Source organism: Scophthalmus maximus, chromosome 16 (genome assembly GCF_022379125.1).
Source record: "Scophthalmus maximus strain ysfricsl-2021 chromosome 16, ASM2237912v1, whole genome shotgun sequence".
NCBI lineage: Eukaryota > Metazoa > Chordata > Actinopteri > Pleuronectiformes > Scophthalmidae > Scophthalmus > Scophthalmus maximus.
In genome coordinates this window covers 21,062,561-21,087,792 of record NC_061530.1, presented here as the reverse complement: position 1 = coordinate 21,087,792, position 25,232 = coordinate 21,062,561, and the positions used below count along the sequence as shown (strand labels likewise).

Below are 25,232 nucleotides of genomic sequence, written 5' to 3'. Positions count from 1 at the left end.
TGGCTTCACCTGAAAGAAGCTGTCATGTCGTCTATCTTGATTACATGGTCAGACGGGACTAAAAAAAACATCAGCAACTTGCCAAGTCAGGAGGAAGGCGTAGTCAGGACCAGTCATGTGACGCCTTCTGTTGAGCCACCCGAAGACTTCACCTGCGCACACACACACACACACACACACACACACACACACACACACACACACACACACACACACACACACACACACACACACACACACACACACACACACACACACACACACACACACACACACACACACACACACACACACACACACACACACACACACACACACACACACACACACACACACACACACACATCGAGCTTCTGCAGAGAAGAGGACGAGCAGACGAGAGGAAGACAGAAGAACAAGAACAAGAAGACTGCAGAGGACTGCGCTCAGGCTAATCTCATACAACAGACATTTGTGAGAAAGTCAGAAGAGTGGGGAAGGTTTCCATCCAATCAACGAAGATGAGCGTTAACCTGCAGAGCGTCCGATGCTCCGTGAAGCTAAACTCATTCTCCTCGTCAGAGGCCAAACAGCTGAGGCTGCGCTCCCAGTCAGCTGACCGACGCTCCGAGCTGCAGAAGAATAAGAGATTTGTGAGCGGACTAAAGTGTTGGTGGTTGTGATGGAGGAAGAGACAGGAAGTGAGAAGCTACATCAGCTGTCGAACCGGAAACTGCTTCAGTCCACATCTGATGTTTATCAGCTCGTCGTCATGTGACGATAGAATCGTTATGTTATTCTCATGTAGATCATGTGATTACATCTCATCGCTTAGTCATCTTAGTCTTAAATAGACGAGGAGCCACGCCCACCATTTAAATTCTAGGATCAGGACCAGGCCCCGATTCTGACACACGAGACCTGATCAATAATCAAGACCTCGATCAATGACATGAGGTGTGATTGAACAAGAGACAGAAACTACCTGAGAGTTTATCATTAGTCCTGAGACTCGACAGGTGAAAACTGAACTCATCACAAATTTGATGTGAAATACTTGAACCTGTGAAAACAGCAGCGCTGCTCATCAGAGAGGAGGACGACCACTAGACGAGTTTCTCATGACAATCGTTGCCTGCAGGCGTCACATGTTGTGTTTAAGTGACAGAAGGGTTTGACTGAAAGATGCAGAACCAGAGACGACTTCAGCGGCAACTGCTCACGAAACCATCACAGGAAAATATGTCATGTGACATAACCTCACCAAATCAGGCTCCGCCCACACTTACACACAAGTCACATGACCCTTCAGGTGTAAACAGGAAGTAGATTGTCACCTCTGCTGTCAGTTGCTTAGTAACAGAAGCTCCTCTGAAGGAGAAGCAGCGACAAGGAGGAGGTGGAAACCTTTTACCGACAGGAAGTGTCAGTGATGCTTTGACTGATAAGAACCAATCAGAGAACGTGGGGCGTCTGCGTCATTGTTTACAAACTAAAACACAACCCAGAGTTTTCACAAGTCTCAGGGGCGTAACCATAGCAACAGTGATGAGTATTAATACCAACACACGTCAGTGTCGCCAGCTGCGCCGTTTCAACACGAGGCTACTTCCTGTTTGAATCTCCACAAGCACAGAGACAAGGGAAGGACACGCCCCCTCTGTCCGATGTGTGTGTGTGTGTGTGTGTGTGTGTGTCCTGTAGTAACTCACACAGAGGTCTGTTGGGATCAAGCTCCTTCAGGCTCGTGGTCGAATCCTTCAGGTCCATGACGCCACAGTGACCAGAACGAGCTGCAACAGAGAGAAAACAGTCAAGAACTCACCAGGAGCCGAGACCTTCAGTCCGTCACCACGGGTCAGAGCCGAGGACCAGTTCCGCGCCGAGGACCGGCACTAAGCTACGAGCGACAGACTCAGGGAGGTTTTTATGTTTCCACGGTAACAGGCAAAGTGAGGAGGTGCAGCCCGTATGTTTGGGAGGAAACGTAATGAAATCAAACACATGAACAAAATCTGTAAAAACAACACATATCATGTGAAACTTGAACAGAACAATAAACTGAATTATGGAGGTTTGTAACACAGACTCTGAAACAGGAAGTGAGATCTGAGATATGAGGAAGAAAAAGGTGAGAAACCAAGTGACAGCAGGTAAACACCTGAACACCTGTGGATTCTCCAACAGACCTCTGACCTGTGGAGTGAGACAGAAACACCTGCAGCTCTACTGACACACCACTGACCCGTCCAGCCAAGAACCAAACCACAGTCACACTCAACACACACCAGGTGAACCACACACCGCTCCGTCTGTGGTTTCAGCTGCAGGGAGAAGAGGAAATGGAGATTTACATACGGAGATTTATAGAAACTACGTAGCCCACAGAGAGCAGAAGGAGCCAGGAGGAAGCAAGTGGGGGCAGGAGGAAGCGAGAAGCAGGAAACTGTAGGAGGAGGCTGTAGGAGGAGGCAGGAGGAGGAAGCAGAAAGCAGGAGGAGGAAGCTGTAGTAAGCAGGCGGAAGCTGTAGGAGGAAGCAGGAGCAGGAAGCAGGAAGTCGACGGCGTCACCTCAGGAAACAACACGCCAGAGCAGCAAATTAACTTCAGGACGTCTGATGAATCTGAGGGACTTCATTCATCAGCTGCTCAAACTACTATATATATTTCATTCATATCGTTGAACTGAATCTTGTCTGGTTGACATTATTATCAATCGATTCATAGAAAATAACAATTCTGTTAAACAAAATAAAACTTTGACCTTTAGTCCAAATATTAAAATGACATTTTTAGTTCTAATGAACAGCAGAGCGCCTGCAGGAAACCAGCGCTCTGATTGGTCGGCAGCTGTATCCTAATGTAAGTTTAATAAATTCTTCAAGGTTTTAATTCAACGATTCTGAAGTTTCCGGAACAATGTGAACTCTTTCAGGTCCATTGACATGAACGACCTTTAGCCCTGACGGACTCCGGTGTGACCTGCTGCCTGAACTCAACTTCCTGCCCGGCTGCTGGTGTCAGAGGAAAAAGGAGGTGATGAGTCGTACGTCAGGTGGTCTACCTGTCACATGGTGACGTCTCTGCAGCAGCAGGTGAATCAGAGTGAGCAGAAGGGCGGCGACAGCAGACGCCGCCCTTCTGCTCAGGTTCACGCCTGCGTCCCACAGAACACCTGCTGAAATACAAAGGTACGTTAACGACCGACAACTGATGAGCTGATCGTGTAAAACCTGCAGGACGCAGCAGCTGACGGACGGTATTGGGCCTCAGACGGGTCCTGACCACAGTCCGCTGCCCAGAGCTCCTCCCACTTTGAGCTGCTGCTCTTCCTGTAGCTCGGCCACCGCATAGCACCGAATGTCTTTATATACAGTCACTGATCGTCTTTATATACAGTCACTGATCTTTATATACAGTCACTGATCGTCTTTATATACAGTCACTGATCATCTTTATATACAGTCACTGATCGTCTTTATATACAGTCACTGATCATCTTTATATACAGTCAGTGATCGTCTTTATATACAGTCAGTGATCGCCTTTATATAAAGGTTCCGTCCCGTCGTCTCACCTGTTGTCGTCGTCGTCGTCGTCGTCGTCGTCCTCCTGCGGCTCCGGTCTCGACAGTAGACGACGGACGTCTCTGCTGCTCCGTGGTTGGAGGGCCCTGGTCCCGTCAGCGAGGGGGTGGAGCAGGAGGCGGAGCTGTATTTGGAGGAGGAGCAGTGTGTGATGATGGACTCCTTCCTGTCCGAGAGCAGCAGGTGTTTGTCACAGCAGCCGTCTAGACCAATCAGAGTGCTGTTCACCAGGACGCTGCTCTGATCCATGATGACGGTGCTTTCTGCAACACACAGTCAAAACTCATCATCAACCAAGACAGGAAAACATCCTCAGGTTCACATCAGGTCCCGTCTGTCTGTCCGTCCGCCAGTCGTCTCCAGCAGACGTCTCTGCTGTTAGTAAATGTTTAATGAAACTGACCTTTAGGATCGACGTCGTCGTCCAAACCTGAAACACCAGCAGCGTCAGTTCAACAGAAACTCCATCTTTCGTGTTGAAGACACTTTAACTTTGATGTCACAGTTTTACCCCAGAGCGTGTCGACCAGCGTGTTCTCATGGACGGACGAGTCGTCCAGCAGCGAGGACAGCAGGGAGGCGTCCGAGGCCACGCTGTGGAGCGAGCGGACGCTCGGTCTACGAGGAGTGTTGCCGAGGAGAGACTCCGAACAGGCGGCGGAGAGCTGCTGGGAACGACGACACTTCAGAGACCTGCAGGAGGAGGAAAGAGGAGGAAGAGAAGAGATGATGAGGAGGAGATGAGGAAGAGATGAGGAAGAGCAAGAAACCTCCTGGTGGCCTCACCTGCTGCTCCTCCAGCTGCCTCCTCCCACGCTGAAGGAGGCGCTGCTGTGCGGCAGACCTCGGTCCAACAGGCCGTCATCGAGCCGCAGACTGAGCCTGGACATGGTCCTGGTCCGGAGGAGGGAGACCACCTGCTGTTCCTTCTCCGAGTCCGACAGGCCTGAGGAGTAACTGGAGCTGGATGGGTGGGGTAATATCAAACAGCTTCAAATAAAGTTTCATACATTTTTTTCCAAAATGAATAAGTAGTGTCTGTGTGATGTGTCACGTTATTATCGATAATTGTGATTGAAATTTAGCAAATGTCACTTTGTGTTCCAAGTTTCTATCAAGAGTCAAAAAAATCTAAACATTATTTATTGTAGTTGTTTTAAGCTTAAACTGACAATCGATAACAATATAATTATAACATTAACAACAACAACAACCTCCTGCAGCCTGGAAATCACTTAAATAACTTCCAAGGTCTGTTAAGAAAAATTAATTCAGACCTGAAGAATTTTTTTTAATCAACAGCATTTTTTATCACCGAGCAGCTCTGACACTGTTGACCTCTGACACTGATTTAAGATTCAGTCTGAAGTTCAGACGTTTACAGGAAATAGGACGAAGCTTCAGCTGCTGAGACAGAAACAACCAATCAGAACAAAGATCCACTGCACGTGTGCGAACACGCAAGCACGCGCACACACACGCGCACAGGTGAGGATACACACAGATCAGTCCAGCCCCAACTCTGCAGGTCCACATCTTCGTCACTCATGACAGAGAACAGAGGCACAGCACACATACATCACTAACACATCACTAACACACACATCACTAACACATCACTAACACATCACTAACACACACACCACTAACACATCACTAACACACACACATCACATCACTAACACACACAGTGTAATACACAGAGCTGGGTGGCAGCAGCAGGTTCAAGTTCACCTTAAACCTGATTAGCCAACTGCAGACAGCACTTCCTGTTAAAGCTGTGGACTTAGATCCCGCACACACGTGTTCTTCTCACTTTCTGCTTCTCTTATTTCATGTGACTGAAACTTTGTAAATAAAAATGTTAAAACAAAGTCAGTTGAGCAGCTTTTATGTTGTTTGGGGGTTTTATTTATTTATTCATTTTCCATCACAAAACACAGAGTCACTGACTTTATATTAAATATCATATTTAAAAACAGAAGAAACAGAGAAAACCATCACAGATGAGAGACGGTGTTTTAATGAACAACAACAACGGGCAGTGGAACCAGCTGATCACCTGCCTCACCTCCCTCTGTGAGCCCCTCTGGATTACCCAGCAGCCCTCACTCTCAGCCTCTCTGGATACTTTTTTAACGGATTGACTATATAGAACTTCACTGAAGTTATATATATATATATATATCAGAAATTATTTACTTTCTAACATCACATCAGCCCCAAAGGTCTCGTCCGGCTTCAGCTGTTACTGTGAAAGTGTTGGTTTGTTGATTTTTGTGACATTTAATAATTTATGCCTTTTGTTGTTGGCGCGCGCGCAGCTCACCCACGTGTCTCCGCTGCACAGTTAAAGGGCCCGGCAGCCTTCAGCCAATCAGCGCGGAGCTTTAGAAAGATGACGTCGCAACGGCCCAATGAAGGTCCGCGATGGGCGGGGCCCCGCAAAAAACGCACGGTTTTGACCTGCTTACGTTAGCATTAGTTGTCAGTCCGTCGTCCACACCGGAACAGAAACAGGAAGAAACGCTCACGGGCAGCGGAGCTCCGCACGCGCCGCTCCTACTCACCGAGCCGCCGGTTAACGTCAAACTGCAGTTCCTGACGGAGCTCGTGCTAACGGCACCTTCCGGTCTGTTTTCACTCGCCGGTCAGTCCCGTTATGGTTCAGTCTCATTAGTTTCACTCACAACTGTTACAGGTGCGAGTCTTCTACACGTCTACTGACCGTCTACTGACCAGCCAACAACGAGGTCGCTGCGACGCAGGTTTTATAGTGACGGTGTTGATTAGCGCCTCCGTGTGGCGAGAGGAGTGAACAACGGAAACAAAGATCGTAGATGGATGTACAGATGTATCACACCCTCTTATAGCTACAGGCCACGTGACTCAGATCACGTGTGACACGCTCCTCGTCAGTTTGTTTCTCAGTGAAGACGGAAGTGAGTGGGAGTGAACCATCTCATCGCAAAGAGTAAATCCGCCGTGAACCGGAAGTAGAATCGTCGGAACGAGGTCGTTTCATCCGCCAACAACGTGTTTGAAGAGAAACCAGCGAACAGGTCGGTGTTTTGTTCATATTTCATATGAATTATTCTCCAAATGTTTCTAAATGTTCCGACATGTTTACGGTTCCGTCGGTGGCGACGATTCGATCTGGTTTTATCCGGAGATGGTTCAGTTCGCGGAAGTAACGACGTTCACTTGGCTGTGACTGGTTAAACGAGCTAATCTAAATGAAGTGTGGACTCAGTGTGACTCTGGATCACAGTCTGAAACACACACACACACACACACACACACACACACACACTGTCTGACTCTGGATCACAGTCTGAAACACACACACACACACACACACACACACACACACACACACACACACACACACTGTCTGACTCTGGATCACAGTCTGAAACACACACACACACACACACACACACACACACACACACACACACACACACAGTCTGAATCTGGATCACAGTCTGAAACACACACACACACACACACACACACACACACACACTGTCTGACTCTGGATCACAGTCTGAAACACACACACACACACACACACACACACACACACACACACACACACAGTCTGAATCTGGATCACAGTCTGAAACACACACACGCACACACACACACACACACACACACACACACTGTCTGACTCTGGATCACAGTCTGAAACACACACACACACACACACACACACACACACACACACACACACACACACAGTCTGAATCTGGATCACAGTCTGAAACACACACACACACACACACACACACACACTGTCTGACTCTGGATCACAGTCTGAAACACACACACACACACACACACACACACAGTCTGAATCTGGATCACAGTCTGAAACACACACACGCACACACACACACACACACACACACACACTGTCTGACTCTGGATCACAGTCTGAAACACACACACACACACACACACACACACACACACACAGTCTGAATCTGGATCACAGTCTGAAACACACACACGCACACACACACACACACACACACACACACACTGTCTGACTCTGGATCATAGTCTGAAACACACACACACACACACACACACACACACACACACACACACTGTCTGAATCTGGATCACAGTCTGAAACACACACACACACACACACACACACACACACACACACACACTGTCTGAATCTGGATCACAGTCTGAAACACACACACACACACACACACACACACACACTGTCTGAATCTGGATCACAGTCTGAAACACACACACAACACAGTCTGACTCTGATCACTGTCTTTTTTCCGCCTGTTCATCTTTACAATGATGCTGTAAAAGAAAAGTACAAGTACATAATGAGAGGATTTGAATATTGTCACGTCTGGTCTGTGTCTCCGTCAGAACCCATAGCCATGACGTCATTGGCCCACCAGCTGAAGAGGCTGGCACTGCCTCAGAGCGATGCCGCCTTGCTGACCCGCAAAGACATCGCCTCGCTGCTCTTCGACCCCAAAGATGCCGCTTCCATGGATAGAAGCACCTTTTACGCCCTCGGTGAGTCCCGTCCACGCCTTCCTGTTCTGTGTCCTCCACTCCACCGACTGACCTCTGACCTCCCACCCTCAAGGCTGCACAGGATTGGAGGAGCTGCTGGGAATCGAACCGGCGTTCCAGGAGTTCCAGGACACTCTGTTCAGCCGGGCCTCGCTGACACTGGAGCGCAGCGTCCAGTCCAAAGAGGTCAACGAGAAGCTGGATGCCGGCATCTCGCTCTTCCTCGTCCGCCTCTCCCCATACTTCCTCCTCAAACCAGCTCACAAGTGCATTGAGTGGCTGGTCCACCGGTACGACATCACCTGTCGGTGTTTCATCATCAGAACAGTAGTTATTGATTAATCTGCAGATTGATATATTTCTAATGAAGCGATTCTTCTCTGAACCTGCAAACTCATGTTGTGAAGTTTCACTTCCTGTTGTCTCATGTTGGTGTTTGTGTTGATGTTGATGTTGTGTTTGCGTTGCAGCTTCCACGTGCAGCTGTACAACGTCGACAGCCTGCTGGCGTGCGCACTGCCGTACCACGACACCAACGTGTTCGTCCGAGTCCTGCAGCTGCTCCGGATCAAAGACCCCACCAACCGCTGGAACTGGCTGCACTGCCTGCAGGTCTGACCTCTGACCCCTCGTCCTTCGCCACCCAGACTTGCATTGTTTACAATCGTCTTTGTGTGTTGTTGTTTCCGTAGAAACCAGGTGTGCCGCTGTCCAGAGGAGCTCTGATCGCTCACTGCTACTCAGACCTGAGCTTTATGGACTTCGTCTGCACTATGGTGACCAAGTCCGTCCAGGTGACCTAACCGCTGCTCCCTGAAATAACTTTTTTTAACGGCTTTCGGCGGACGGATGAACTGAGCGACCTCCATGTCTCCATAGAAACAGGCCCAAAACAAATGTGCAGCTGAAGCTAATGTCTGCTTCTGCTTCCTCTTCCTCTCGGTCTCTTCAGGCGTACTCGGGACACTCTGGAAGTTGCTCCCAGCTCAGGGTCATCTTCTCCTTCTACGCCTCCACCATTGTCCCGGCTCTGGACGCCGTGGACAAAGTGTCGGACACCATCATTTCCAAGTTGCTGCCGTTCGTCCAGCAGGTGAGAGACTCGCCGGGCGACGAGATGGTTTTACTCTGAAAAGCTCCAAAGGTTCTGTTGGAGATCGTGATGTTTCTGTGATCTGACTTTGAACCGAGGCTCCGCCCCCTTTGCTGTCCTCTCTCTCCTCCTCCAGGGCTTTAAGTCGCCGCTGAGCGACTACAAGGCTGCGACCTACATGATCGTGTGCCAGCTGGCGGTGAAGGTGGTGATGGAGGCGAGTCTGGTCAACAGCCTCGCCACTCACATCAGCAAGTCTCTGGTCAAGGAGCCAGTTCTGGCCCAGGAGGGTCTGGGCTGCCTCATCGTGCTGCTGCAGAACCAGAGGGGCGGAGCCTGCGGAGCCAGGTAGGCGAGGTCGGGGGGTGAAGACGCCTGAATAGTCAAACAATGTTTTCAAAGCAGTTTGTCATATGATCAGCTGTGGATGATACTGTTTACAGTTAAAATATTGATTTGAATAACCTGTTGTGTTGAGGTGTGACTCACCCGCCTGTCTTCTGTTCAGAGCGTTCAGCCAGCTGTGCTCGATGCCAGAGCTGGTCTCCACGCTGCAGGTCATCGCGGCGGCTCATGATGTCACTCCTCTGCTGCGTCACCTGCTGCCTCATCTGATCTGCCAGGTGTTCGCCGGCAGCTCAGGTGAGAACAGGGACCTCGGGTCACGTGACGTCCCCACGGAGCCGGACGAGCTCGCTGTCCTGGAGTCGGTCCTGAAGGCGGTGCCTCTCCCAACGGGCCTGGACCAAACCGTGGCTCGGTAAATTTAACCTCCTCCTCATCCCGAGGGGCAAAGGTCAAGATGTGATGTCATAGCTGAAGCTCAGGTTTTCATTTTAAGTAGACGAGTGTCAGAGAGAATCTCCTGATGATGCCTTCACTGTCCTCCTGCAGTTTGCTGCTGGACGAGTATCTGAGTCAGACCGAGCTCTCGGCCGAAAACCTCTCCACCCTCGACCAGCGTCTGCTGCCTCTGGTCCGACTGTTTGAGTCCAGGTACAAACTCAGCAGAGCTCAGACCTTCGCTGACAGTCTCCGGATCAAACCAAAATCTCAATCTTAAGTCGATTTTTCTTATCGAAGAAGACGTTAACAGAAACGTGACACTGTGTTTCTCCTCCTCAGATACTGCGGCGCACTCGACGGCGTCCTCGCAGGTCACGTGACCGACCTCCGCAGCCCCGAGCAGAAACATCTGTTCCACCAGTTTCTTTCTCTGTCACTGAGCAGTGGAAAGTACCAGGTACTGAACGACGACCCGGTTCTTCGCGTTTCCTCTCTTCTCTGTGGAGATGAATGATTCCGACTGTCTCGTGTTTCCTCCCGTAGATTCTGGGCGACTCGGACACGTCGCTGCTCCTCAGTCTGAAACACCCGCAGCCGTCGGTGCGAGTCTCGGCCGTGAATCACCTGATGAGCCTCGTCACGTCTGGACAGGTGCGGCCTATCAGCAGCTCACGTTCCTGGAGTCAACAGTGACTCCGCCCACTTTTTGAACCGTTCCCGTTCCAGAAGTGAATTGCCCATTCGATCAATTTCTCCATTGACTTTTCATAAAATCTTTATATAAAGAGTTTTAATCCTGAACCGAGAAGATCAACTACGAGATGAAACGTTATCGTAAAACGTGTTATTTATTCGGAGCAAAAAATAGATTTTTCTGAAGATAGAAGCGTTTGATGAGTCCTATGTGTTCTTACAAACTCAGGGCACCAACGAAAATTTAGGAAAAGAATAGGAACATGTTCTGGCACGGGGTGCAGTGATCCGGAGTCGAGGCTCTTTCTCATGGTCGTGTGTCGTCTCCCCGGCAGAGTCTGGACGAGGTCTTCCTGAAGGACGCAGTCATGGATCGCGTGAAGGACGACGTGCCAGAGGTGGTGGCCGCTGCCCTTGGGATGGTGGAGGTCAGTGAGACGCCGAACAAGTCGCGGACGACGATGCTGTTTTAAATCAAGCAATCATTAAGTTTGTTCGTCCGCTGTTTCAGGTGATGTTCGACCGTTTCGACCCTGAAGACGTTGCGTCCTGTTTACTGTCGCTGCTGCTCAGAGTCGACCTGTCGGTGGCTGAGCACTGGTCAGTGAAGCTCTCACACACACACACACACACACACACACACACACACACTATTAATCTTTAAGTTAAAATGTGTTTTGTTGATCTGAGTTCAGTTTTAAATAAAGAAAACTAAAAACTTATTCATGTGAAGCAGTTAATTTTTTTTTTTAATCTTATAATCATATGAACATTGATTGATTTCTGATGAGTATTGATCCGTGGTGGTGATTGGCTCTGTGTGGTTTCCTTCAGGCTGCCGGTGATGACGCAGGCGGTGTGTTTACTGTCTGACCCTCGGCTGGGAAAGGGCGACGCCGAGCAGCAGCAGAGGACGGGCTGGAGGCTGCTGCCCTTCCTGGTGATCGGCGGCGTGCGGCCGGACTCGGCCCAGCGCCGCCTCGCCGCCTGCGTCGCCCGCTCCCCTGTCCTCGCCCAGCACCCGCTCACCTTCAACTGGGCCGAAGGTAACCGCTGAAGCAGTCAGATGAAATGCAGCGTTTCCTGTCACATGACCACAAAACGTGACCTCTGTTCTGTCCACACAGAGATGGACGAGCTGACGAAGAGACACTCCGAACACGGATTCGTCGGTTTGGCCAACGAGCGTCTGGCCTCCACGTTGACCAGGAACCTGGCGAACATGGAACATTTCTCCAGACGCGACGCCGTGAGTTTTCACTTTAGGCGCACCTGCCGAAACAACTTGATTACGTTCACGCTTCAGCGCGTCGTTCTCTCTCTCCGTCAGGTGGAGAAGCTGCTTGTCCTGGTGGAGGAGCAGCGGAGCTCCGGCCCGAGGACCAGGACGTCCTTCCTGGTTCTGACTCGGACGCTGCTGCTCGGCCTGGGGGGGCTGAGCGAGACCCAGCACCTGCTCTACGCCCAGAGGCTCTTCGCGCTGCTGGAACGCCCCCTGTTGGAGGTTGTCGCCGGGGACGACCATGTCCAGGTCAGAGGGTCGTTTTCACATCATGATCGTTCATCAAACAACAAACTATCGGAGCAAATCAATAATGTTCACGATCATTAGTTTGTATTCATTTCTGAAGTTTATTCAGAATTTGAAATAAGGGGTGATGAATAATGAGTTTCCTGCTTCTGTAAAACGTGTTATTGTCCTGATGTTGGAACAGGAAGTGGAGCGTCCCGTGTCCTTCTGCGACACCCTGACGGTCTACCTGAGCAGGTGTGAGCGGCGGGCGGGCGAGCGGCTTGACGCCGAGTTCGGTTTCGTTCTCTTTGCTCTGCTCGGAGACTTTGTCTCGTCGCTGCGATGTCACGACGCCTCCTTCAAAGGTAACGACCATCCACACGAGTCTCTCCGCCGCCAGTGGAACTCGACTCGAGTCACAATGTGGTCGTTGTGTCTGCAGGTGAGATGTGGTGGAACCCGGAGAAGATGGACACCAACACCTGCTGCTACCTGGGACTCGTCTGCCGCCTCTTCAGCGTCGCCATCAGCGGCGCCGGAGACGGGCCGGCAGCGAGCAGCTTCAGAGAGCTGATGAAACTCCTCGTGCAGGTATGAGAAGGAGGAGGAAATACAAAGGCTTTGGTTTGTGACCTGTGACGAATGTGTGATGTCACACGTGACGATGTGCGGCAGCAGACAGTCAAACTCTAACCGTCGTCTCTGTCTCTCCAGGTCCACCTCGGCGAGCCTGTGACGCTCTTCAGGTTCCTGTGCATGCTGTGGGGATACGGCAGTAACCATGGCGACCAGCTGGACGTGAAGGTCGGCGCCGTCCTGCAGACTCGGGCCCTTTACATGGGCCAGGCCGTGTTGAGCGTCCAGCCTGCCGCCACGCTGCAGGAGCTGGCTTCCACCAACTCGCCTGGTGAGGAAAGGGGACCAGGTTCGTCACGGGGGGAAAAAAAAAGACGGTGAAAACGCTGTAACTCTCTCTCTCTCTCTCTCTCTCTGTGTGTGTGTGTGTGTGTGTGTGTGTGTGTGTGTGTGTGTGTGTGTGTGTGTGTGTGTGTGTGTGTGTGTGTGTGTGTGTGTGTGTGTGTGTGTGTGTGTGTGTGTGTGTGTGTGTGTGTGTGTGTGTGTGTGTGTGTGTGTGTGTGTGTGTGTGTGTCAGTCGTCCCGTCCTTGCTGTGCTGTCTCACCTCTCCGGTCCGTGAGGTACGGAGGGCGGCACTCGCTGCTCTGCAGAGCCTATCGGGAGCCAACGCCTCTCCCTTCCAGCCAATCACAGAGAAGCTGCTGAAGACGTCGGAGGAGATCGTGGCTGACTCTGCCTACCTGAGCTCCGTGAGACCTGATCAGTGATTTGAAACTTGAGTTACACAGTGAAACCCGAGATGACCTTGTCAAGTGATGTTAACCTTTGACCCTTGACCCCAGGCTCTCTCTGTGCTGCACGAGGACAGTTCGTCCCGTGAGGTGAAGGCGTCGATGCAGCAGCTGCTGCGGAGCGTTCAGACGCCGTGCTGCCCGTCGTACAGCGCCGCCGTGCTGCTGCGGGCGCTGAGCCTAGTCAACGGACAGGTGAGGAGGAGTCACACCTGCACGCCTCAGATACCCCCGCTCCTTTAAGCTGACATCTAAACACTGCCCCTCCCCCCTCAGTCCGTCCTCACCGCACTGCTTCCTGTCCTGGACCGGCTGCTGGAGCAGAGCGGCCCCGACACCCCCGCCCTGCTGCGCTCCGAGGCCCAGCTCGTGCAGCTTGTCCTGGGGAAGTTCAACGACGCGTCAGCCCCCCTGCTGGCCGAGGACCAGAACTGTCTGCACCTGTTCGTCCGGGCCTTGAAGACGTCGACCCAGACGCACCCCGACGTCCGCTGCTCCCAGATCATTGCCCTGGAGCAGGTCAGCTCTGTGATGTCATCGGGATGATGTCATCATATTTCATCATTACATTTCATAAAACCTTTGTTACATAAAGTTTTTACCTTAATGTTGATGATGAACTGAGCAAGTTCAGAGCTTCTTCCTCTTCATCATTTTTCTTCTTCATCAATTTTCCTCACTCCTCTTCGTCTCTGCCCTTCCTCTCTCCTCACTCATATTCGTCTCTCCTCTTTCTCACGTCCTCTCTCTTCTTTGTCTCTGTTCTTCCCCTCTCCCTCACTCTTCCTAACTCCTCACTCCTCTTCGTCTCTCCTCTTCCTCTCTGTTCCTCACTCCTCTTCGTCTCTCTTCTTCCTCTTTCCTCACTCCTCTGACGTCTCTCATCTTCCTCTCTTCTCTCCCTCACTCTTCCTCACTCATCTTCGTCTCTCCTCTTCCACACTCTTCCTCACTCCTCCTTCCTCTTCCTCTCTCCTCTGATGTGTCTCCTCTTCCTCTCTCCTCTGGCGTGTCTCTTCTCCCTCACTCTTCCTCTCCTCTTCCTCACCAGATGACCCGGTCGTTCTTCTCGGCGGTGGGAGATGAGCAGGTCCAGCAGCAGCTGTTGACAGTGATGTTCGATGTTCTGCTGGAGAGCAGGAGTCCGCTGGCGTCCAGCAGCGTCAGCAGTGTCTTCAAGGGGGTGAGACTAGAATCCTTACTCATAATAATAATAATAATAACATAATAATATCTATTAGTCTATAACTATTATTATGAATATTTATACAAAAATAAAATGTTCATTTCTAAAGATGGAATTCTCCTCTCCTTGTCTCCTTTCCTCAGATGGCGGTGGACGCTCAGCTGGTGGCCAATGAGCTGTCCCCACCACAGAGACCCAGAGTCAGTGTGACGGTGCAGCAGACTCGCAGGAGTAAAACGACTCAGAGGTGAAGATGTTCTCAGATCAGTGAGGTTTAGTTCACTGAGAGAAACAGAAAATGTCCGACATCCTTTAAAAGACTTCTGATGTTTTCAACGCTCAGATAAAGATGAAAGTTGTTATGTGGTCAGGAAACCTGCAGAGGGCGAGCCGTGTCCAGAGGGGGGCGCTGTGCCGTGGCAGAGGGTCACACTGATCCTGGAGCTGCTGCAGCACAAGAAGAAGCTGAAGCGAGCTCAGGCGCTGGTACCCGTCCTGTTCTCGCTGCTCTCCAGGTACAGGCCGGCGTCACGGCTGCGCTCACATCCCTTCAGGTGAGTGCGTCCGTGGGGCTGACACATGTGTTCTGTGCTCAGGAGTCTGGAGCCGTGTGCAGGAGAACACGCCAACATGGAATACACCAAGCAGCTGCTGCTCAGCTGTCTACTCAACGTCTGCAACAGGCTGACGGCCGAGGGCGGAGCCAAGGGATCCGGTACGTCACTGAATGTTAACGACCTCTCCTCTCTTTGTCTCTTCTCCTCTCTTTGTCTCCTGTCCCCGTCTCCTCTCCTCTCTTTGTCTCCTCTCTTCCTTGTTGCCTGTTCTCTCCTCGACTTCAAACCTGTCTGTCCTCTGACCACTGACCTCTGACCTGTCTGTCCTCTGTGCAGACGTCCTGGACGAGGAGAAGTTCAGTGTGGAGCTGGTGGTTCAGGTCATCCGAGCGTCCGACACGCCTCAGACTCACCACCACGCCCTGCTGCTGCTCGGCGCCGTCGCCTCCATCTTCCCTGTGAGTCACAGAAACGATTAGAGAAACTTCAGCCGACAGTTTGTCTGTGATGGACCTGTCAATCATCAGACGCGTGTTGTTTCCTCCTCGTCAGGACAAAGTCCTGCACAACATCATGCCCATCTTCACCTTCATGGGCGCAAACATCCTGCGTCTGGACGACGCCTACAGCTTCAGGGTCATCGACAAGACTGTTCAGATGGTGATCCCTGCGCTGCTCCAGGTCAGACGTCACTGTGATCTTTTGATTCTGCTGCGACGCCGACTTCTGCTGACTCCTCCCCTTCCCTCCACTCAGGCCCACCAGCTCCCCGACGGCGAGTCGTCAGCTTGTGTGCTCGCCGTGGTGACGAGGATCATGCACGTGTTTGCCGACGCGCTGCCTCACGTGCCGGACCACCGGCGGCTGCCCGTCCTCACTCAGCTGGTGACCACGCTTGGCCCCGCCCGCTTCCTCTGGGTCCTAATGCTCCTCCTGTTCAAGCTGCATGCCGAACAGACCGCCAGTTCTGTGAGCGACAAGGTGACGCACCTCAGAAACACATAATAATAAAATTAATAAATTTAATTTATAGACCACTCTTCATTGCTAAAAGCAATCTCAAAGTGCACACACCTGAGAGACACACACACACACCTGAGACACACACACCTGTCCTCAGACATGCACTTAAAATGACGTGTGTGTGTGTGTGTGTGTGTGTGTGTGTGTGTGTGTGTGTGTGTGTGTGTGTGTGTGTGTGTGTGTGTGTGTGTGTGTGTGTGTGTGTGTGTGTGTGTGTGTGTGTGTGTGTGTGTGTGTGTGTGTGTGTGTGTGTGTGTGTGTGTGTAGGAGGCGTGTGTGGACGTGGACTTCTGGATCTCTGTGTGTTGTCAGTTTGACGTCAGCGATCAGCTCGTCTCGCTCGTCCACATCCTGAACTTCCTGCAGCAGCTGCCACATGACAAACTGTCCGGTGAGACTCGACTGTGGTGACGTCATCACAGAGGATTGTTGATGATGTCATCCAGTCCACAGGCTTGACTTTGTGTCTGTGACAAACTGTTTATTGAACACCGTCAAATGACGAGTGTTTTTTTTAACCATGTGTGAAGTCGTGTAGAATGTAAAATATTAAACCATATACTCAACTTTTTCTCAAATCTCAATTTCAGTTTCAGATCCTGAAATGTAAAGAAAATGATGTAAAAAAAAAAATCCATAAATCATCAGTGTTATTGATTTTTAATTTATTTAATTTATTGCCTTTAACAAACATTTAGAACTTAGAACCAGTAACGCTGCAGTGAGAAACAGCCACTGACACAAAACATATTTAATATTTATATTTAATATATGGAAAAAGGTCCTGGACTGACGACCTTTAAGATCAATTCTCCAAATGTTTGTTGACGTTTTCTTAAATCTTTTAAAAAGTTGACTGAATCAATAGTGAAGTTTTATTTCTGCTTCGATGCGGCTCATCATATCATCATCATATCATAAATTGACGAATGAACAGGTCTAAATAATCTCACACATCTTATAGAATATCTCAGTCCAAGTCCTCCTTCCTCTCCTCAGCCTCTTGAGTTTTTTAAATCTTTATTTTCTCATATTCTCACATCAGAGTGACATCATTTTTATTATTATTATTATTATTAATATTATGAGTTGTGTGAAACGTGATGTGTAAGAACTGTAAGTGAACTGCCCGCGGTCCGTTTGTGTCCACAGCTCCGGTGAAGAGGGCGTCGAGGACGAAGCAGCAGCAGGAGGAAGACGAGGAGGAGCTGATTTTCAGTGTGGAAACTCACAGCAGCAAAGAGCTGCGACACTTCAAGTTCCTGTGCGTCTCCTTCATGGCTCAGCTGCTCGGCTCTGCCCACTTCATCAGCAAGGTGACACACACATACACACGTGTTCATAAACTGTTACGTGTTCACAAACTGTCACCCAACCTTCATTGTTTATTTTGTTTCATATCATGTAAATCAGCCTCGTCAGACGTTTATGATCGATACTTATTTCATCTGAGTTTCCTGTTGATGAGTTTGATTACATCAGTCGTGTTAGATATTAATCTCCTGATCCATCATCCACCAGGTCGCCGATGGCGGCGGCGACGACGACGATGAGTCTCTCCAGCGGCTGCAGCAGAGGTGAGCGGTGATTCTTTGACAGGAAGTAGAATCAGTTTGTGGCGTGACGACGAGTCCGGTGACCACTTCCTGTTTGTTCCAGGCTGCTGGAGGAGAACCTGCGTTACATCCACAGCGTCGCTCGCTGTGTGGAGGAGAACGCTGACAAGCCCACCGCCAAGTTCTGGAGAGTTCTGCTCAACAAGTCCTACGACGTCCTGGACAAGGTTTGACCTCTTCGCCCTTCTGACGGGGTCGGGAATGTGGTTACTGTGGTTACCAGAGAACGTGGGCATCATGGAAACGTCTCAGTTTTCACACTGACACAGGACCGGCAGCGTTTCCACACATCTGATTCAGAGGCTGGAAAACTCCGCCAGGCATAACCATAGCAACAGTGATGAGTTTTAAAACTAACATGTGTGAGAGTGGGCGGAGCCTGGAGGCTCAGGACCTGATCACTGGTCACCCAGATTGATTGATTGATTCATTAATTAATCATTTGTAGTTAAGAAAAAGTGAAGGATCAAATCCGTTGCGAGTGAAACGATGATGAAGATGAAACATGAACCTGTCATCACCTCCCGTCTCCTGTTGCCAGGTCAACGCTTTGTTGCCCACGGATACCTTCATCACGGTGATGAGGGGGCTGATGGGAAACCAGCTGGCGTCCGTCAGGAGGAAAGCGATGGAGCTGCTGAACAACAAGCTGCAGCACCGGACGCAGTGGGAGGAGCCACAGGTTCTTTATCATGAAAATCATTTCATTACGTTCACTAATTGATTCATTGTATTAATAAGGTTATGTCCTCGTCATGATCCAGGTCACCATGTTCCTTCAGCTGACTGGAGACCTGCTGAGCATCGTGGGTAAAGGTCACATGGTGATGCAGGAGGAAGAGGCAGATCACGCCATCAACCGGCAGACAGCGCTCTACAGCCTCAAACTGCTCTGTCGCACTTTTGGCTCCGACCACCAGGAGGCGTTCATCCCCGTCCTGCAGCAGACGGTGGAGATCGTCGCCTCCGCAGAGGAAGAGAAGAACGTGACGGGCAGTGCTCTGCTCTGCGTTGCCGAGGTGGTCAGCACGCTCAAGGCCCTAGCCATCCCGCAGTTACCCCGGTGAGTCGGCACGCACCGACACGGTCCGTCTTTTAGACAGGAAGCAGAGGGGCTAAGGGGGCGGGAACAAGAGGGGCAAAGGGAGCGGGAAGGTAGGAAGAAGTTTTAAGAAGGAATGTAAAACTCTTGGGGTGTGTGTGTGTGTGTGTGTGTGTGTGTGTGTGTGTGTGTGTGTGTGTGTGTGTGTGTGTGTGTGTGTGTGTGTGTGTGTGTGTGTGTGTGTGTGTGTGTGTGTGTGTGTGTGTGTGTGTGCGCGCGCAGGCTGATGCCGGCGGTGCTGCTCACACTGACAGACAGGAAGGAGCTGCTTACCAATGAGATATATCTGCTGAGCGCCGTCACCGCCCTGCAGAGAGTCACAGAGACGCTGCCACACTTCATCAGCCCGTACCTGCAGGACGTCACACTGCAGGTGAGCAACACCCACTTCCTGTTTCATATAATATATATACACTTACCGGCCACTTCATTAGGTACACCTGTTCAATTGCTTGTTAACACAAATAGCTAATCAGCCAATCACATGGCTGCAATTCAATGCATTTAGGCATGTAGAGGTGGTCAAGACAACTTGCTGAAGTTCAAACCGAGCATCAGAATTGGGAAGAAAGGGGATATAAGTGACTTTGAACGTGGTATGGTTGTTGGTGCCAGACCAGCTGGTCTGAGTATTTCAGAAACTGTTGATCTACTGGGATTTTCACGCACAACCATCTCTAGGGTTTACAGAGAATGGTCCGAAAAAGAGAAAATATCCAGTGAGCGGCAGTTGTGTGGACGCAAATGCCTTGTTGATGTGAGAGGTCAGAGGACAATGGGAAGACTGGTTCGAGATGATAGAAAAGGCAACAGTAACTCAGATAACCACTCGTTACAACCAAGGAATGCAGAATACCACCTCTGAACGCACAAAACGTCGAACCTTGAAGAAGATGGGCTACAGCAGCAGAAGACCACACCAGGTGCCACTCCTGTCAGGTAAGAACAGGAAACTGAGACTACAGTTCGCACAGGCTCACCAAAATTGGACCAAAGAAGATTGGAAAAACGTTGCCTGGTCTGACGAGTCTCGATTTCAGCTGCAACATTCGGATGGCAGGGTCAGAATTTGGCGTTAACTACATGAAAGCATGGATCCATCCTGCCTTGTATCAACGGTTCAGGCTGGTGGTGCTGGTGTTATGGTGGGGGGGATATTTTCTTGGCACACTTTGGGCCCTTTAGTACAAATTGAGCATCGTTTAAATGCCACAGCCTACCTGAGTATTGTTGCTGACCATGTCCATCCCTTTATGACCATAGTGTACCCATCTTCTGACGGCTACTTCCAGCAGGCTAATGCACCATGTCACAAAAATCATATCATCTCAAACTGGTTTCTTGAGCATGAAAATGAGTTCACTACATTGTACTCCAATGGCCTCCACAGTCACCAGATCTCAATCCAATAGAGCACCTTTGGGGTGTGGTGGAATGGGAGATTCGCATCATAGATGTGCAGCCGACAAATCTGCAGCAACTGCGTGATGCTATCATGTCAATATGGACCAAAATCTCTGAGGAATGTTTCCAACACCTTGTTGAAAGTATGCCACGAAGAATTAAGGCAGTTCTGAAGGCAAAAGGAGGTCCAACCTTTTACTAGCAAGGTGTACCTAATAAAGTGGCTTGTGAGTGTGTGTATATATATATATATATATATATATATATATATATATATATATATATATATAGACTCTGTTCTGACTCTGGTCTTTGTTCCTGCAGGTGTGTCGTCTGACTCGGCTGGTGGAGTCTTCCTCCTCTTCCTCCTCCTCCTCTTCTTCAGCTCAGCTAGCTCTGCGTCTGGCCGCCCTCAGGAGCTCCCTCGCCACCCAGCTGCCCCCCAGGGTCCTGCTGCCCACCATCTCCAAGTGCTACAGCAACATGGTCGTCGATAAGAAGGTGAGAGAGGATTTACTTTACTGTCACAGTGACTCCACGTTCTCATCAGTGTGGACGTGGAGCGAGTTTTGGATTCTGTAGTCAGTAACAATGGCAACGTGTTTGATCGTTCACAGACGCTTTGTAATGTAGTGGTTTAGAGACGACCTCTGACCCGGTTTCTCTGCGTGACAAAACCAGAACCAGATTTTGTTCAGACTCAGTTTCATTATTAAATAAAGATAAACAAATAATGTGCTGCATCAGTCAGGACAGGTGAGTGACCTCTGACCTCCTCCCGCAGGCGCAGCTGGTGGCGCTGATGAGCATCCTGAAGGAACACATCACCCACATGGAGAAAGATCAGCTGAGCTCCCACCAATCAGAGCTCAGCACCTTCTTCCTCTGCTCCCTCGACTACCGTTCCAAACACTGTCAGGTCAGTTTGACCTGGACACTTCCTCCTCACGTCCAGAGAGAAACTATGACACTGTGACACTGTGACTGTGAGACACTTTGACTGTGAGACACTTTGACTGTGAGACAATGTGAGACACTGTGACACTGACACACTGTGACACTGACTGTGAGACACTGTGACACTATGACTGACTGTGAGACACTGTGAGACACTGTGAGACACTGTGACACTATGACTGACTGTGAGACACTGTGAGACACTGTGACTGTGTGACACTGTAACTGTGTGACACTGTGACTGTGTGACACTGTGACTGTGTGACACTGACTGTGAGACACTGTGACTCTGACTGACTGAGATACTGTGACTGAGACACTGTGACACTGACTGTGACACTGACTGTGAGACACTGTGACACTGACTGTGACACTGACTGTGAGATACTTTGACTGTGACAAAACTGTGACTGTGACACACTGTGACTGACACTGACTGTGACTGACACTGTGACACACTGTGACTGTGACACACTGTGACTGTGACACACTGTAGCCGTGTGACGCTGTAATGTGTCTCACCTCAGGGCGACCTGGAGAAGACCTCGCAGGTCGAGGGCTGCGTGATCGACTGTCTGATCGCCATGGTGATGAAACTGTCCGAGGTCACGTTCAGACCGCTCTTCTTCAAGGTGACGTCACCTTCACTTCATCACTTCCTGTTTGTTGATCAAATCATTGTTGTTCACATTTTTGTTCTTGTTGTTCACGTTCTTTTTGTTAATATTGTTGTCCATGTTGTTGTTAATGTTGTTGTTGTTCAAGTTTGTTCTTGTTGTTGTTGTTCACATTGTTGTTGTTGTTCATTGTTGTTGTTGTTCATGCTGTTGTTGTTGTTCACATTGTTCTTGTTCATGTTATTGTTGTTGTTGTTCACATTGTTCTTGTTGTTGTTCACGTTATTATTGTTGTTCACATTGTTCTTGTTGTTGTTGTTCACATTGTTCTTGTTGTTGTTCATGTTGTTCACATTGTTCTTGTTCATCTCATTGTTGTTCTTGTCATTGATGTTGTTGTTCTTGTTGTGGTTTCTCCTTCAGCTCTTTGACTGGAGTAAATCCGACAGTAACGAGCGTCTGTTGACTTTCTACCGACTGTGCGACTCTGTTGCCGAGCGACTCAAAGGACTGTTCGTCCTGTTCGCAGGAAACCTGGTGAAACCCATTTCTGATCTGCTGCGACGAACCAACAGCTGCAGGACCGGTGAGATATCATCATCATTACATCTGGAACTGGAATAAACCAAACGTCTGATCCACATGTTGACAATCTGCTTCTCTCTCCTCAGACGAGCCGCTGTTTGGCGGCTGCGGTGGCGAGGAGAAGATCGCTCTGCTGCTTCACTGCGTCCTTGACTGTCTGCAGAAGATCTTCCTTTACGACACGCAGCGTTTCCTCAGTAGAGAGCGAGCTGACGCCCTGATGAGTCCGCTGGTCGACCAGGTGAGTCACAGAAAGACAACGTTACAGCCGAGGAGGAGGAGGATGATGATGATGATGATGTGTGCGTGCGTGTGTGCGTGTAGTTGGAGAACACCTGGGGGGCGGAGCCGTTGTACCAGCAGACAGTGACCCAGCACCTGGTTCCTTGTGTGGCTCAGTTCTCTGTGGCTCTGAACGACGATGCTCAGTGGAAAACTCTCAACTACCAGATTCTGATGAAGACGAGACACAGCGATGCCAAGGTGAGAAACATGTTCACACCTGATCACACTTGATCACGTTTACACTTGATGACACCTGATGACACCCGATGACGCAGGTTCACACCTGATCCCACCTGTTCACACCTGAGGACACATGTTCACACCTGAAGACACTTGTTCACACCTGATCCCACCTGAGGACACATGTTCACACCTGAGGACACATGTTCACACCTGATCCCACCTGAGGACACCTGTTCACACCTGAGGACACATGTTCACACCTGATGACACCCGATGACGCAGGTTCACACCTGATCCCACCTGTTCACACCTGAGGACACCTGTTCACACCTGAGGACACATGTTCACACCTGAAGACACTTGTTCACACCTGATCCCACCTGAGGACACATGTTCACACCTGATCACACCTGAGGACACATGTTCACACCTGAGGACACATGTTCACACCTGATCCCACCTGAGGACACATGTTCACACCTGAGGACACATGTTCACACCTGAGGACACATGTTCACACCTGAAGACACATGTTCACACCTGATCCCACCTGATGACACATGTTCACACCTGATGACACATGTTCACACCTGATGACACATGTTCACACCTGATGACACCTGATGACACATGTTCACACCTGATGACACCTGATGACACATGTTCACACCTGATGACACCTGATGACACATGTTCACACCTGATGACATCTGATCACACATGTTCACACCTGACGACATCTGATCACACATGATCACACCTGATGACACATGTTCACACCTGACGACATCTGATCACACATGATCACACCTGATGACACCTGATGAAACATGTTCACACCTGATGACACCTGATGACACATGTTCACACCTGATGACACATGTTCACACCTGATGACACCTGATGACACATGTTCACACCTGATGACACCTGATGACACATGTTCACACCTGATGACATCTGATCACACATTCACACCTGATGACATCTGATCACACATGTTCACACCTGATGACACATGTTCACACCTGATGACACATGTTCACACCTGATGACACATGTTCACACCTGATGACACATGTTCACACCTGATGACATCTGATCAGACATTCACACCTGATGACATCTGATCACACATGTTCACACCTGATGACACATGTTCACACCTGATGACACATGTTCACACCTGATGACACATGTTCACACCTGATGACACCTGTTCACACCTGTTCACACATGTTCACGCCTGATCACACATGTTCACACCTGATGACATCTGATCACACATTCACACCTGATGACATCTGATCACACATGTTCACACCTGATGACACATGTTCACACCTGATGACACATGTTCACACCTGATGACACATGTTCACACCTGATGACACCTGTTCACACCTGTTCACACATGTTCACGCCTGATCACACATGTTCACACCTGATGACACCTGATCACACATGTTCACACCTGATGACACCTGATCACACCTGCTCACTCCTCCTCAGGTGCGTTTCTCTTCTCTGCTGATGCTGCTGGAGTTGGCGTCGAAGTTGAAGGAAAACTACGTGGTGCTGCTTCCAGAGACAATCCCCTTCCTGGCTGAACTGATGGAGGGTGAGCGCGCGCGCACACACACACACACACACACACACACACACACACACACACACACACACACACACACACACACACACACACACACACACACACACACACACACACACACACACACACACACACACACACACACACACACACACACACACACACACACACACACACACACACACACACACACACACACACACACACACACACACACACACACACACACACAGGGACACACAGGTCTTTAAGCGTATGTGAGTCGGCGGAGCCTGTGCTAGTTCATGTGTGTGACCAGGGTGTGTTTGTTTTTCAGACGAGTGTGAGGAGGTGGAGCAGCAGGTTCAGAAGGTCGTTCAGGCGATGGAGAACATCCTGGGAGAACCACTGCAGAGCTACTTCTAACACACATGCGCGCGCGCACACACACACACACACACACACTGAGGCGACTCCTCTGACATCTTTGAGTTTGTTTGTTTTGATTTTGTTCTGAAATAAATCTGATGTTTCTGTAACTTCC

At 49.9% G+C, this 25,232-nt stretch overlaps 2 protein-coding genes across 2 annotated transcripts in view; one reads left to right on the top strand and one right to left on the bottom strand.

The window, feature by feature from the left end:
- Positions 1-7,989, bottom strand: part of LOC118287174 (SUN domain-containing protein 1-like) — a 12,588-nt gene extending 4,599 nt beyond the window's left edge. Inside the window, exons 1-9 of the mRNA XM_047327807.1 lie at positions 7,955-7,989; positions 4,353-4,529; positions 4,078-4,259; positions 3,970-3,996; positions 3,557-3,829; positions 3,044-3,157; positions 1,692-1,772; positions 513-611; positions 83-152 (exon numbers count right to left, since the gene is read on the bottom strand). Of these exons, the coding sequence (XP_047183763.1) occupies positions 83-152; positions 513-611; positions 1,692-1,772; positions 3,044-3,157; positions 3,557-3,829; positions 3,970-3,996; positions 4,078-4,259; positions 4,353-4,529; positions 7,955-7,989 (1,058 nt within the window). The remainder of the gene's footprint in view (positions 1-82; positions 153-512; positions 612-1,691; positions 1,773-3,043; positions 3,158-3,556; positions 3,830-3,969; positions 3,997-4,077; positions 4,260-4,352; positions 4,530-7,954) is intronic.
- heatr1 (HEAT repeat containing 1) lies at positions 6,099-25,232 on the top strand. The gene is made up of 44 exons (XM_035612080.2): positions 6,099-6,628; positions 7,977-8,129; positions 8,203-8,419; positions 8,600-8,741; positions 8,822-8,923; positions 9,082-9,222; positions 9,359-9,570; positions 9,731-9,982; positions 10,117-10,218; positions 10,348-10,465; positions 10,552-10,659; positions 11,037-11,129; positions 11,213-11,301; positions 11,536-11,747; positions 11,829-11,950; positions 12,032-12,232; positions 12,417-12,579; positions 12,657-12,805; positions 12,929-13,121; positions 13,368-13,540; positions 13,634-13,777; positions 13,859-14,101; positions 14,634-14,765; positions 14,912-15,015; positions 15,140-15,283; positions 15,365-15,483; positions 15,662-15,783; positions 15,878-16,006; positions 16,082-16,306; positions 16,616-16,739; positions 17,501-17,664; positions 17,870-17,925; positions 18,008-18,131; positions 18,506-18,646; positions 18,729-19,027; positions 19,289-19,439; positions 20,795-20,971; positions 21,255-21,389; positions 21,955-22,059; positions 22,468-22,630; positions 22,716-22,870; positions 22,954-23,112; positions 24,610-24,718; positions 25,026-25,232. The coding sequence occupies exons 2-44, from the start codon at positions 7,988-7,990 to the stop codon at positions 25,112-25,114; spliced, it is 6,444 nt and encodes a 2,147-aa protein (XP_035467973.1). The 5' UTR covers positions 6,099-6,628; positions 7,977-7,987; the 3' UTR covers positions 25,115-25,232.